Here is a 12,906-nt window from a genome sequence, read left to right as displayed (position 1 = left end):
AATTTGACACTGAGCGCCCAATAATTTAAGGTGGAACAAATGAAGAGGGGAAAAAAATTAAGGATACAAAAACATGACCTAAATATTAATTGGTGAAACATTAAAAACAAATTTGCTGCAAGGCACACTTGAGATATGGCTGTTTTTTTTAATCCTACTTTATACTACTTGTTTTTAATAATTTATTTCTTTTACAAAGCTGTAGAGTGAGACTAACTTTCTATGATTGCAGAGATTTTAAATTGTTTTGATTATGACCTGTCTATATATCTAGTATTTACTACATTTCATGTACCTTTAATGCTACATAATTTTTGCCTTACCTTTTTCCTTTCCTTTTTTTTAATCTTGTGGTTTGGAGTGTCAAGCACTGCATAGTACAAATGTTTTCTTAAAACGCTGCACATCAATTAATTCTTTAGAATAAACATGAATAGGAATTCACATAATGGGGTCAGGGTATTCGTAATCGGATGATTTCTCACTTTCACCCTAGTGAAGTCTGATGTATTACCTAATCATTACAAAAAACAGGTTAGTTTTATTTTTGACAGACACATGGAAAACATTAAGCTTGTCCATGAAATAGATTAGAGTTGAGCCCCTGCAATGCAGAACCATATATGTGACATTTTTCATCAAAACATCTTAAGCCTGAGATGACTTTGTTTGATGCCCTCTGTTTAAAATAAAGCAGACAACTTTATCCCCAATGCTGAAATGTGACAAGCAATTAGTGCACGGAAAAAAAAAGAAATGGTAGATATATGGTTCTTTAGCAAGGGCTCAGTTAATGACAAGTAATTGCATCAGTACAGAAAGTAGTCAAGATTTAGTATGTTTAAATAGGTGTACATTCAGAAGAGCTGAGAAACAAATCATTAGTTTCAGAAGAAAAAGGTAAAAGACATCTTTGGTTGTTCAAATCAACCCAGAAATCCAACGTTAATATCCTACTGCTAATGAAATTAAAAATAGTTCCATGCACTCAAAAAAAAATGCAGTATAATCAATTTGCATATAAATCATTCTTTTTTGTTTTGCAATGTATAATTTTTGCAACATATGTCTGATGTGCACACATTTTCTAATTCATTGAATGAAATTTACATGATTTTTAAGACTTCAGAAATTCCTATATCTCTTTGATTAATAATTCAGTGTTTCTCAAAATTTGACAAAACTGGCCATTGTATCTCAGAGCTACATGTAAAACTAATGTACATGCTGACATGTAGACATATTTACATTTCTATTAGATGCACCTTTATTATTTGATGTCTTTGATTTGAAAAGAGTTAAGCATGTTGTTTGCACCAGTTTTTAGTCTTAGTTATACCTGACAGACCTGATATACATTTTACATATATATTCCTGCAATGTACCTCTTAGACATTAACTACAGAAGAAAGTAAAAATGAACCAGAATTTATTAAAAAAAAAAAAAAAAAAGCAAGAATGTCAACATTGAGGGTGTTACCCAAACCTGTACAAGATCAAAGTGCTTGAGAAAAAGGGAGAATGCCCAGTTTATACATTTCCACTGAAGTAAAAAAAAAAAAAACATTTAAGGGCATTTTGAGTATTACTTCATTGCATTATGAAGCCAGTCCTTGGGGGCAGGCCAGGACTGGGTCTCTGAGGAAGTGCTTGTGCATACTGCTGTATAAATGGGCTGGAGTGTGATGGCACCATATTGGGCAGAGGGACAGAAGAGTAGGATGCTGCTGGGTACGGAAAAGCTGACTGTTGCCCTGTTGGTTGTGTTGGTGGAGTGGGTGGTGGTCTCATAGGTACCGGGGAGCCATTAGCTTGGCCATGGATGAGCGCAGGGCAGTTGGGGATTTGAGGCTGCATTGGCTCGTTAACAAAGGCTTGCGGCATCTGGAAGCATTTGAGCACCATCTCCTGCAGCTTATCGATCTTCACACGCCGCAAATGAGCCAGCTTCCTCTTGTTCTGGTAGGCTTCAATAAATGAATCCAAAGACAAATCTCCATCGAGAAATGAATCGGCCAAGTTCTAAAATGTTTATATGAGAATTGCAGGGGAGTGAATTTTTCATTATAAAGTAAAAAGCTCTGCATCCTATTCAGTGATTTTCCAAGCTTACCTCAGTCTCCTCTTCAATCTTTGCACCCTCAGCTTGCAGCAGAGCTAACAGTGTATCCAGTGAACTTTTCCCTGAATGATGATCTTTGTAGGAACAAGAAAAAAAAGTTGAACTCAAACCTGAACAAAGAACTTGCATATCCGGCAAACAGAAATATGTGTAAATGGAAGACTTCTGACTTTCTTAAATGTGAAGTACATATATACAGGCGTGTCTCCAGTTTGTGGGTCCACAGTATTAAGAAAAGACAAAGTCTAAAATATTCAAGACCTTTTACACAGAAACACAACATATTAGACAGAAACTAGATGCACTACATACTTGTCAGGTCCCTTGCAACATTTTATTGTGTTAGCATGTCAAATTTCTCTATAAACACTAACCAGATACAACTAAAAATTAGGATATGTAGCACCTTTTAGAAAAGAGTTCTATATGCCACCACAACAGGGTCTTTTACGTTTCCATTTACAGAATTAACAGACTCTTATCCAGAGTGACTTACAAAGGTGCTTAGTGTTGAGACAGAATGTGTATCTTAGCTAGTACCTTTTATTACAATCCCAAGCTTGTTACAATAGGAGTTTTTGATGCCACATAGAACCGTTTTAAGTAAAGAACCCTTGAAGCATTAATGTATATAAGCATAGATTAAGCCACGTCCACATGTATTCAGATGTTTTGGCCTTCCGTCCACACGAAATTCACATTGTTGTCATTTCCTATGTAGTTAATTACAACTCATAAAACTACAATGTACACATGCAGATAGCACTAGATTTCAGTGAGTATGGAGTGATCTGGAATTAAACCTGTTTCTGTCATGTGTATTTTTAAGTCTCTCTTGGGGGTACTATGGCCCCCTACTGGACTGGCCTGATAATACATATGCGTCTGGAAGGGAATATTTTCAAAAGTTGAGGGAGGGAAGGGAATAAAAAAAATTCCATGGAAATAAAAAAATTTTTTTGACACGTCTGTTTGCATTATACCGTGTTAAAAGATTTTGCAAAATGTAGCTCACACTTCCCAAATTACCCTTACATCTAAAAACAAGCATCTCTGCATTTAATCCATGAAGTACAACTCTAATGGTATCACAGAGATATTAGTTTGGACTCTTTTGAGAGCATCGATGATTAATCGTAGATCAATCCAAAAACCAATTCCAATATAGTGATACAACCGGCCAATAAAGTGATTCTATTAAGTTATTTTGATGTCTGGTTTTGTTTTGCCGACATGTTCTAGGTTAATTCGCATTAGGAAGGAAAACATTCCAGACAAGTTCAATTATGTGCCCATCTGCATTTCAAGAAATTATTAAAATAAGGAGTGTTATTAGACCTCAAACAGATACTAGAGTGAAATGTGCTAACCTAGAGTGGACTTGCGAAGCTGGTAAGCCTCATAGAGCTCCTGTAAACAGCAGTAACGCTTAGTTAACTGCATCTTCTGTTGGTCCAGGCCAGGTTGTAGGCTAAGGTTCTGCTCTGCAAGACTGCGGTTACTGGCGAGGGTCATCTCCTTAGATTGCTGCACCTGCTGCATCTAGAATTAGGAATATTAGGAATAAGAAATATTCTGTTCATGTTATTGTGCTTCACAGGAATTCCATTGATAGTGTAGTGCAAAATATTTTTTGTAGCTTTACTTTTATATATGCCTTATTAAAAGTGACGTTTAAAGTTTTAATTAAATAAAAACACACTTTATAAAATTCTGAGAATATTTCCTCACCATTTGCTAGCTCTCGATTCTGTTTGCATGCTCAAAACCATCTAATGTGTTTACAAAGCCCTGCTGTCAGTAATTGGATTAAAAAAAAGCATGAATGGAAATGAGGATATTGCATAGATGCATAATATTAACTTATGTTTGCTGTTTCTAAATACTTAAGATGGAAATGTCTCCAAACTTGGGAGCGAGCTACTGCATGAAAGTAAACGAAAGTGCTACAAAAGTAAACAACTCAAGTTACAAATGAGTTTCTATGGCAGTTCCAACTGTGAAAAAAATTAAAACTTTAATTTAAGCCATGTACAATAAACAGTAGTTTTTTCCCTTAAACAAACTGTTGCACCTCAAAAGATAGAGCTCCTGAATGTAAATTATAAAGAGACAACAGCATTTTGTCCCACGGTTATAGAATGTTCCCTTAAACATCAAAACACAAATGATGGTTTAATTGTCGTAATGAAAAACAAATAAAATGGAATGTTGTGTTAAACATTAAAACCAAGTTTGTAATACAGACACCGCAACCCTCGCTCCTACCACAACCACTTCTCCAACAATTAAACTGTCTAAGAATTAAATTAAATGAGTGGAACTACTTTTAGGCTCTTTTTACAGCATATGGAAGGGGTGCTACTGTGTGCTTCTCATCATACTTGTTTTGTACTTGGCCTGTTGTATTATTTGATTTCTTGATGAGCAGTTATTGGAGGTCTTCCTTGAGTTATACGGTTTGTATCATATGTTTGTTATGTGCCTAATACAGGGATTCCCAAACTAGATGTCATGGGGGAATCTCATTGTCAATTTAATATTGTTAATTTAATTTGCAAATTACTAGACTGGTAAATCAATGCAAAACCAAAAAAATATTCCTTTTATGGTGACTTCTCACTCAAGCAAACAAACAAAAAAACTCAATTACAATATGGGCATTAGATTTAATACCTTGCATTGCAATATATACAGCATCAAACTATAAGAAAATATTCATATTAAGAACAAGTAAACAAACATGAATATATAATGTATAGTAAAAAAATAAAATTTGTATCAAATTTAGACTAACACATCATATGTTAAAAACATTTTGGAACATCGTGTCAAAGACAGCCCAGGGATTATTTGTGAAATAAACAAAAAGGGATTACCATTTTCACACACAGCTCCTTTTATAAATGAGGAAATCCCATGTGTGTTCCTGAGCCCTAGCCTGGGAAATTCTCCTTTTTGTTGTTATAAATCTATTCGCCATTTGAGCATCTAGTGATTTCAGGGGTGTTGTTTGCTGAGCCCTGAAATAGTGAGTCACTGTAATGGGCAGCTTTTCAGTTTTCACAGCCACACAGGCAGTGTGTATCCACAAAAGGCAAATATACAGCCATCAGAGATTTGCATGCGTGTTCGTGACGCGAGAAAACCAGCAGCAAGAACGTTTCTGTAGACAGCTTGCGACAGGCATAACCGTACCTCGGAATTATCATATCAAAGTCTATGTAATGAATCAAATAAGTAAAATCAGTATGCTCTTATAGATACAGCTCGGTATAACCTGTATGCAATGGAGCTACTTGGAATATTAGCCAACACCAGTAAAGACTAATAGGGGCATAACAGGACCATAAAAAGGTTCAGGCGAGGAGATCATAAAAAGTCGTGAATACACGAAGATATGTTCCTAACAAATAAATAAGATGATCCAATTTGCGTATTTATGCCCTCTGTTGTGGTATTTGACAAAGGAGAGGCCGTTCAACTGCTGTTCCCTCACGACAAGACGATTTATTGCTTCGTTTGACAACAAACACTTACCTCTTCCATTTCTGTGACGATTTTATTGACCTTCTCGTCATCTTCGATGAGTTCGTTGAGCTGACTGACAGAATAAGTACTAAATTTACTCGAAAACTCAAATATTTCTCCCATTGCTGTTTGTTATTCCTCTCTACAGTCCTGCCGTTCCGTCAGCCGGAACTCAGCGTTTCTCGACCAATTAGAGAGCGAGGAGCGACCACGTCACCAGCCAGTAGATGTTTGTAGCGTTAGCAAACCGCATTAGCCTTGGTTTTATGGAGGTTTGGGGATTAAAGCCTTTAAGCATTTGATATATTTTTTATTTCTATGCATTACATGTCTTTACAATTTTTATTTCATATTCACACATTCAGGTATTTAAATATTGTATAAGCACAATGTACATAACTTCTGCTGCCATATCTACATCCCCTGAAAAATAAACAAATTTCCATTATGCTATTAGTGTAGTACAGCAGGTAAACATAATGCCCATTAAACATAATATGCAGAAATTAAATCAATATTTGTTCTATGTATTTGGTTATTCATTCTTAATCAAATTAAAAGAGAATTAGCGGAGAAGAATATATTGCTGGGATATTTCAAATTTCAGCTTTTATATTTAAATACTACATTGTTTAAGTGCATCACACGTTTTTCCAAGATGCTGAATGCAGACCCAGAGGAGTTGGGCATTACGGAAAAATTATAGAACAACTAGCAGTTAATGCACACATTTCCTACTTTCTATTCACATTTTTTTTGTAAAATATAATTTTTTTAAAATGATAATTTTTTTTATTTGTGGTTACAGTTTTTTAATTCATTCCAAAGTTAATGTTTTAACTGAGCATACATTTTGTTACATTTGTTACTGTATTTCGATTTAATTTCTATAGCCTAATTTAAATATGAAAACTACATTCACACAGTAAATGAATACACGTTTTAATGAGAAAAAAAAATTCTGATCTGTGGGAACAAATTGAGAAAATGGCCACATTTTTAAAATGAGCATATGATTTATAATAATTGAGAGAACAACTTATAAATCATGGGAGTGTTTTCAAGTATTCATCGAAGTTACAAGACAAGTAATCATGCAAAGAAATTGCTAATTGTCCCCTCAAAACAGATTTTTTGCCTACATATTATCATATCACAAAGAAAACTACACAACCAGTCCATACCTGGATGCTTTTCTGTCAGAACAATTCTAGTTTAGTTATTACATTTAATTTAGATAGACTGCATGTAGTCCATTCTCTGCTGACTACAGTGTTATATATTTATAATAGTGTGAAGCCATTAGCCCAGCTGTGTTGGTAACACTCAGTCTCTTTGTAACTGGGCTCCATCTAAATGTTGACATGAGGCACAGGAAGGGTGGCTTGATGGCTCGTTGAAGGATGGCAAGAGATCTTCAGGTGCAGAGTGGTGCTGAAACATAGTAGAAATAAAACTAGAATTGAGAAGAAATAGATGTAGTTTGCCTTAATTTTGGAAGCAACAATGACTGCAAAATAGGAAAGCACACAGCCTTTGAGGAAGTATACTGCAGAAAATTGGAACCTATGTAGTATTTAGTAAATGAGAATGTAATTTTAGGCCACAAAGATATTTAAGGCACAGAAGAAACCCATATTTCATGGGCTCATTACTGTGATACTGTGTGTTTCTATGTTGTCTGTCCAGTACCAACCACAGTCACAAATAGCAATGCAGGAAGGGCTTCTGTCATCACCATTTGGCAAATTCAAGGGGGAAGAGAGCAGCAGATAACGTGATGATACTCCGGTAATAGAGCAAAATTTGAAAAATGGTAGAGGAAAGAGACAAAATATCTGGTTTTGTGTGGTACTGATAGAGATTTAGGAACTCAATGGTATATATTTATTTCCAGATGAAGTAGAGCAAAATTATAGAAAGGTTAATTATGCAATGAATTTAAAAAAATCACAATTAGTACTTTTTTGCTTTTACAGAAAACTTTAAAGTAAAACAATATGCAGTTTAGTTTAGAGATAATCTGTGTAGTTGGAGCCTTGTCATGGACCAGTCCTTAATTTCCATCATTTTTAATAAGTTAAAAATCTGAATTGTTGGCTGGCCATGTCATTGAAATGTTATGTACTCGGAAAATGAGTTCATAATCACGAGAACTATTTTCTATCTAAATAACTATCATGAGAACTATCTTCTATCTATAATAAATAAGAAAAGTGTTACAAAATATAAACCTGTGTTAATGATGGCCTTTTCCCTGGTATTTAAACTGATATACAGTGATCCCTCGTTTTTGCGGGGGATGTGTTCCAAGACCACCCACAAAAAACGAATTTCCGTGAAGTAGAGGAAATATATACATATTTTTTATGTATTTAACGAGTATTTGGAGTATTTGGACTATAACTAGTCCTAGTCTAATACATGTAAATAAAAAAATACTTTAATTTACACACCATAAGAAAATGATATTTTTAGGTACCTAGTCTATTCATCTTTCACGGTTTTCCTAGATTTTCCCTCAATATCCGCAATATAGCGGCAATAAGCCCCCTTGAAAAAACCCGTGAAGTAGCGAATCCGTGAAAGATGAACCGCAAAGTAGCGAGGGATTACTGTATTACATATGAGTGAAAAAATGTGATTCTTTTTTCAAGCAGTGACCTTTCCTTGGCCAATGCAGAATTGTGATTTATCACTGAATAACATTTACAGTTGGTCATCCTGATTCCATGATTTTATCTTTTGGCCAAACCAGTACTGGATTGCACTCTCAATGACTTTAGTTGGTGGCCCCCAAATTTTTATTTCATTTTCAATGCATCCCTACAGCTAGCAATGAGTAAATTTTTAAACAACTGGATAGAGAAATCACTTGTTCACCCCACACCCTATCTCTAGAATTTGCCAAAACCAAAGTTGTTTTAAAACTCAAAACTAACATAAGACTGCACTTTGGATGGCATGTGTGGAATTATATACATTTTCCAAAGGCCAAATCTTTTAAAACCAAAACTGCTTTGGTGCCTCTATTGCTATTATGTTTTGGTTATGTCCAACGTTATCCAAGTTTTAGAACTCTATATTTAATGTTTTACCTGTTCTCATGGGATATGTTGTGGAACCTGACCCAATTTTGTCTGTTTATGTGACACTGGTGGAGAATACTCCTCTTATAAGTTCCACTCTCACTGTAGCAAAGTGTATAATTCTTTCAGCAAATAGTTTTTTATTTCAATGTCAGTAGGGATCATACATGTTCTACACAGCAAATTCACCAGTGTTAAATCAACACCAGTAGTGTTACATTAATACTGAGAGTTTTGATAAGTTTACATTTGAACACTAATGGTGTTGATTTAACATTGGTGAATTTTCTGTGTATGTATGACTTAAAGTGGAAAATTATAGTGTTTTCAGCTTTGGAACTGTTAAGGACTATTCTCCTTTTAGTATGCATTTGTTCAAGAAATCAATAAAGCTAAAAAGAAAATGGCATAAGTAAAGCAGTGGAACACAAACCCTCAGAGAAGTGATTAGTAACTGTAAACCTTTCATGTTGAACAGATAAGTGTTTAATTTCCTTCACTGTGTGTGTGTCCTAGAGGTGGGAGTGTCAGATCACTACATTCATTTTGAAAATATTACCTGTGGTCCAGTCCAACTCAGTAGGAATGTACATGAAATTAAGGTGAATATTCTGTAAACACAAACACATACACACAAATATATATATATATATGATGTAAGGTATGAAAGATATGGATATTAAATACATAGACATCAAGGAAAAATATGGAGTCTAAATTTACAGTTAATTATAATACACAGAAATGTATCAAATTTCTAAGAAATGTATAAAATCAATCAATCTAGCTAGCAGGGCTTAAACATTCATTCATTCTTTCATTCATTCATTGTCTGTAAGCGCTTATCCAGTTCAGGGTCGCGGTGCCTCCGGAGCCTACCCGGAATCACTGAGGGCAAGGCAGGAACATACCCTTGAGGGGGCGCTAGTCCTTCACAGGGCGACACACACTCACACTACTGAACACTTTTGAGTAGCTAAAACATTCAGATTTCTTTAAAATTGCAGTATGACTGTGTATAATTTAAGCATAGTTTGTGAATACCCTGTAATGTGTTTGACTATAGCAAACAAACACCCATGCGCTGTACACATGAAACACAATCATAACTAACTTTCAGTTTCACACCTACATTCAGTGAGCAAGCCTCAATCTATAAACTGTAAAATTTGCTTGTTAGGCTTACAAAATAAACAGCCTGGAACCTCTGTGTTCAGCTTAAAGTCATCATGCCCAATGTCAAACATGGGCTAGAGTAGAATAAATTCCCCAGGCACTGATACAAAAGAGAAATTTACAGCATTATTATTAAAATGTTTGTATTGTAAAGTTAACCAAATTCTTCCTTCATCAAATCTAAACCCTTCCCAAAATATTAGAAGGTGTTACTACAGAAAAGGGAGGAATAACTTCCTAACAATACCCTTCTTCTCTATTAAAAGATAGTGTCAGGTGGACCAGCCCGACAGGAAGGACGACCACACTTGTATTCGCTACTCATACATTATTGACATCCCATCTCTACTACTAACATTCTCCAACTCTGAGGTACTAGCTGGGCCTGTTCCACATTTTTTGATGAATATTGTAACAGGGCATACATGGCTGTGTGTGATAACAGAGGAAAAACCTTTATACTTTACTCACAGTTAGAGGCAGAAGGGTCTTTGTTAGGGGGATCTTGGGAAGATGCTTGATGCACTGATGATTCCACTGGCTCCATAGGAATCTTCACTGAATGGGGGCACTCACTGGGACATTTTGACTAGGTGAGACACAGTATCCACAAACTATCGGCATGCAACAACATTCCCATGCTCATTTAATTTCACAACATTCAGCAAAAGACACTTGAAGGACCTGTAACACACCCAACCTGAGCAAACAACAGGACTGGCAATGTGTGCTTTCAGACAAGAGAAAGGATAGAGTCAGATCACTCCAGTAAGTACAAACACATAAGACATGCAAGTGTTGAGACAAAGGAATGTGGTGGATTTGAGGTAGGGCTGCACAATATATCTCTTGATAATTATAGTAACAATACTGGACTTTGAAGTGGTGTTTGTAAATAAGTCTTCTAACCTAGTGGTTCTGTACCACTGGGTCATGGACCGATGCTCGGCTGTGCATTGTTTGTTATAGGACCATGATGTCGCAGGTGGTAAGGGAAGGATTAATTTGTATTATAACAATATTATTTATTTAAATTCAACCTTCATGATTTCAATCAAACATCTAAAAAAAAAGCAAAGAAAAGGCATCTTAAGGTGTTTAGACATTGAAGAGACCTCCAAAAAACGAAAAGTACAAACCGAGATGAGGATATTGTTTTATTCCTGCTCCATAGGTGGCATTACTGACTTATTTTTGTTGTTTCAGATTACTTAAGGAACTGATTCTAAATTTGGGAGACCACTGACTGCATAAAAGTAAACACAGAACGAAAGTTCTACAAAGCTAAACAACTCGAGTTGCAAGTGGGTTTCTGTAGTAATTCAAATAGTGAATAAAAACTTAGGAACAAGTTAAACTTCACGTACAAATAACAATCATTTTTCCACCTCAGACATACCATTCCACTTTAAAAAAGACAGAGCTTCTAAATATAAAGAAACCAGAGAGAACAGCAGTTCCCTACAATCTTTGGTCTTGCCTTTAATGCTGTAGATACTTTCTGCTTGGAGAGATGGAATCAAAAATGTAATTAACTGACAATATTATAAACTTTAATTTGGGGTGCAAATATATATATATATATATATATATATATATAAAAGAATTTCATCATGTAATTAATGGAATGGAATATGAAAATTATTTTGTTTTTTTTACTTTGCTGTTAGCTGCTAAAATGCTATGTTGCGGGCATAAAATGCTATGTTGTGGTGGTCATAATTATGGTTTGATGGATCTGCACAGCTAACCATATGTCTCCCATCTTCAAATGCCCCCATCATGGTGAGTGTTTGAATAAATCAAATAATTCTATTATATTAGTAAAACAAAATGTGGTGATAAAGCCACCATGTCCCATCATTGATTTCCCAATGCATTTTTTAATGCATTGCAAGGCATATGACAGTATTCAGAAATATAATCAGAGAACTTATATTTTATCCATATTGTGCAGCCCTAATGAGAGGAAATGACAAACAGATTGTAGTAAATTTAAAACGGTGCCTTTTTTAGCAAAACTGTGGGACAGAAGGAGAAATATATTAATGATTATATACAAAACATAGACCAATAACAGACATTGAGATTATCTCAAACAGTGCAAGTTTGTTAGTGTGTGTGTTGAGTCGAGCCTTATGCATCCACTAACCTCTTCGTCACTGTCGTGATCTCCACCCTTGGCTTTCTTCTTTTCCTTTTTCTTCTTCTCATCTTCTTTCTTCTTTTTGTCTTTGTCAGGAAGAATGTCATCCAGCCAGGCCAGGTCATGCTGGGAGAAGACCAAATCAAGCACCTTTCTCACCACCATCAGTCCCAAAATCTGCCAATGTGACATTCAGTTGAACTTTATCAAATATATATATATATATATAGTAGTTTTTCTGCACATAAACATTTGAAGACCCTGTTACAAAGCAGGCAGAGGAGCCAGATATAAAATGGGAATCCATCTACCCATCCATGAGTTCAAGAAGCGTGCAATGACTGATTATGCAGTCACCAGTGAACACAAATGAAAAAGTCAGTGTTTATTTTAAACTCCTTCAGGTAATTTCTAAAGTTGAAAATCAAAACAATAAAAATTAGCAAACAATATTTATAAAAATTATGATTTATTATGAAAATGTTGGTAATACTTTCTATGAAGCCCTTATTTATAAGTCTTTATAAATGTGGTAATAAGTCTTTGTAACATGGTGATAATGCTTTGTAAGCATACATATAAACTCTGCCTTATAAATAAGGCCTCATAAGACTCTTATAATGAGCTATAATTTTATATTTTCTTATACACAATATCACTATTCCTTAAAATGTCCTTTAAATAAATAATGACCTGTGCATAATTCTAAAAGGCCTATAATACACATTAAAAATATTTGAATAACTTTACATAATGAGAGCATTTTAAACACTTAAAATGTGTTAATATGTATTATAGGTGCTTAATAATCATATAGATGTCATTATCCATTTAAAACTCAT

General features: G+C 34.9%; 2 protein-coding genes across 3 annotated transcripts in view; both read right to left on the bottom strand.

Annotated features, from left to right (window-relative positions):
- Nucleotides 1-40: 40 nt before the first annotated feature.
- vps37bb (VPS37B subunit of ESCRT-I b) lies at nucleotides 41-5,835 on the bottom strand. Its single transcript, XM_066651035.1, has 4 exons — nucleotides 5,663-5,835; nucleotides 3,493-3,664; nucleotides 2,114-2,196; nucleotides 41-2,022 (listed from the first exon to the last, which is right to left on the bottom strand). The coding sequence occupies exons 1-4, from the start codon at nucleotides 5,774-5,776 to the stop codon at nucleotides 1,591-1,593; spliced, it is 801 nt and encodes a 266-aa protein (XP_066507132.1). The 5' UTR covers nucleotides 5,777-5,835; the 3' UTR covers nucleotides 41-1,590.
- A 959-nt stretch (nucleotides 5,836-6,794) lies between these two features.
- slc4a5b (solute carrier family 4 member 5b) overlaps nucleotides 6,795-12,906 on the bottom strand; it is a 45,010-nt gene continuing 38,898 nt past the window's right edge. For both annotated transcript variants that reach the window (XM_066651232.1, XM_066651230.1), the window contains exons 24-28: nucleotides 12,071-12,241; nucleotides 10,390-10,507; nucleotides 9,929-10,018; nucleotides 9,302-9,353; nucleotides 6,795-7,087 (exon numbers count right to left, since the gene is read on the bottom strand). In XM_066651232.1, coding sequence (XP_066507329.1) covers nucleotides 9,993-10,018; nucleotides 10,390-10,507; nucleotides 12,071-12,241 — 315 coding nt within the window. In that variant the 3' untranslated portion in view covers nucleotides 6,795-7,087; nucleotides 9,302-9,353; nucleotides 9,929-9,992. The remainder of the gene's footprint in view (nucleotides 7,088-9,301; nucleotides 9,354-9,928; nucleotides 10,019-10,389; nucleotides 10,508-12,070; nucleotides 12,242-12,906) is intronic.

The sequence above is a fragment of the Hoplias malabaricus genome, chromosome 18 (assembly GCF_029633855.1).
Source record: "Hoplias malabaricus isolate fHopMal1 chromosome 18, fHopMal1.hap1, whole genome shotgun sequence".
In the NCBI taxonomy this organism is placed as follows: Eukaryota; Metazoa; Chordata; class Actinopteri; order Characiformes; family Erythrinidae; genus Hoplias; species Hoplias malabaricus.
This window is presented reverse-complemented; position numbering and strand designations above follow the sequence as displayed.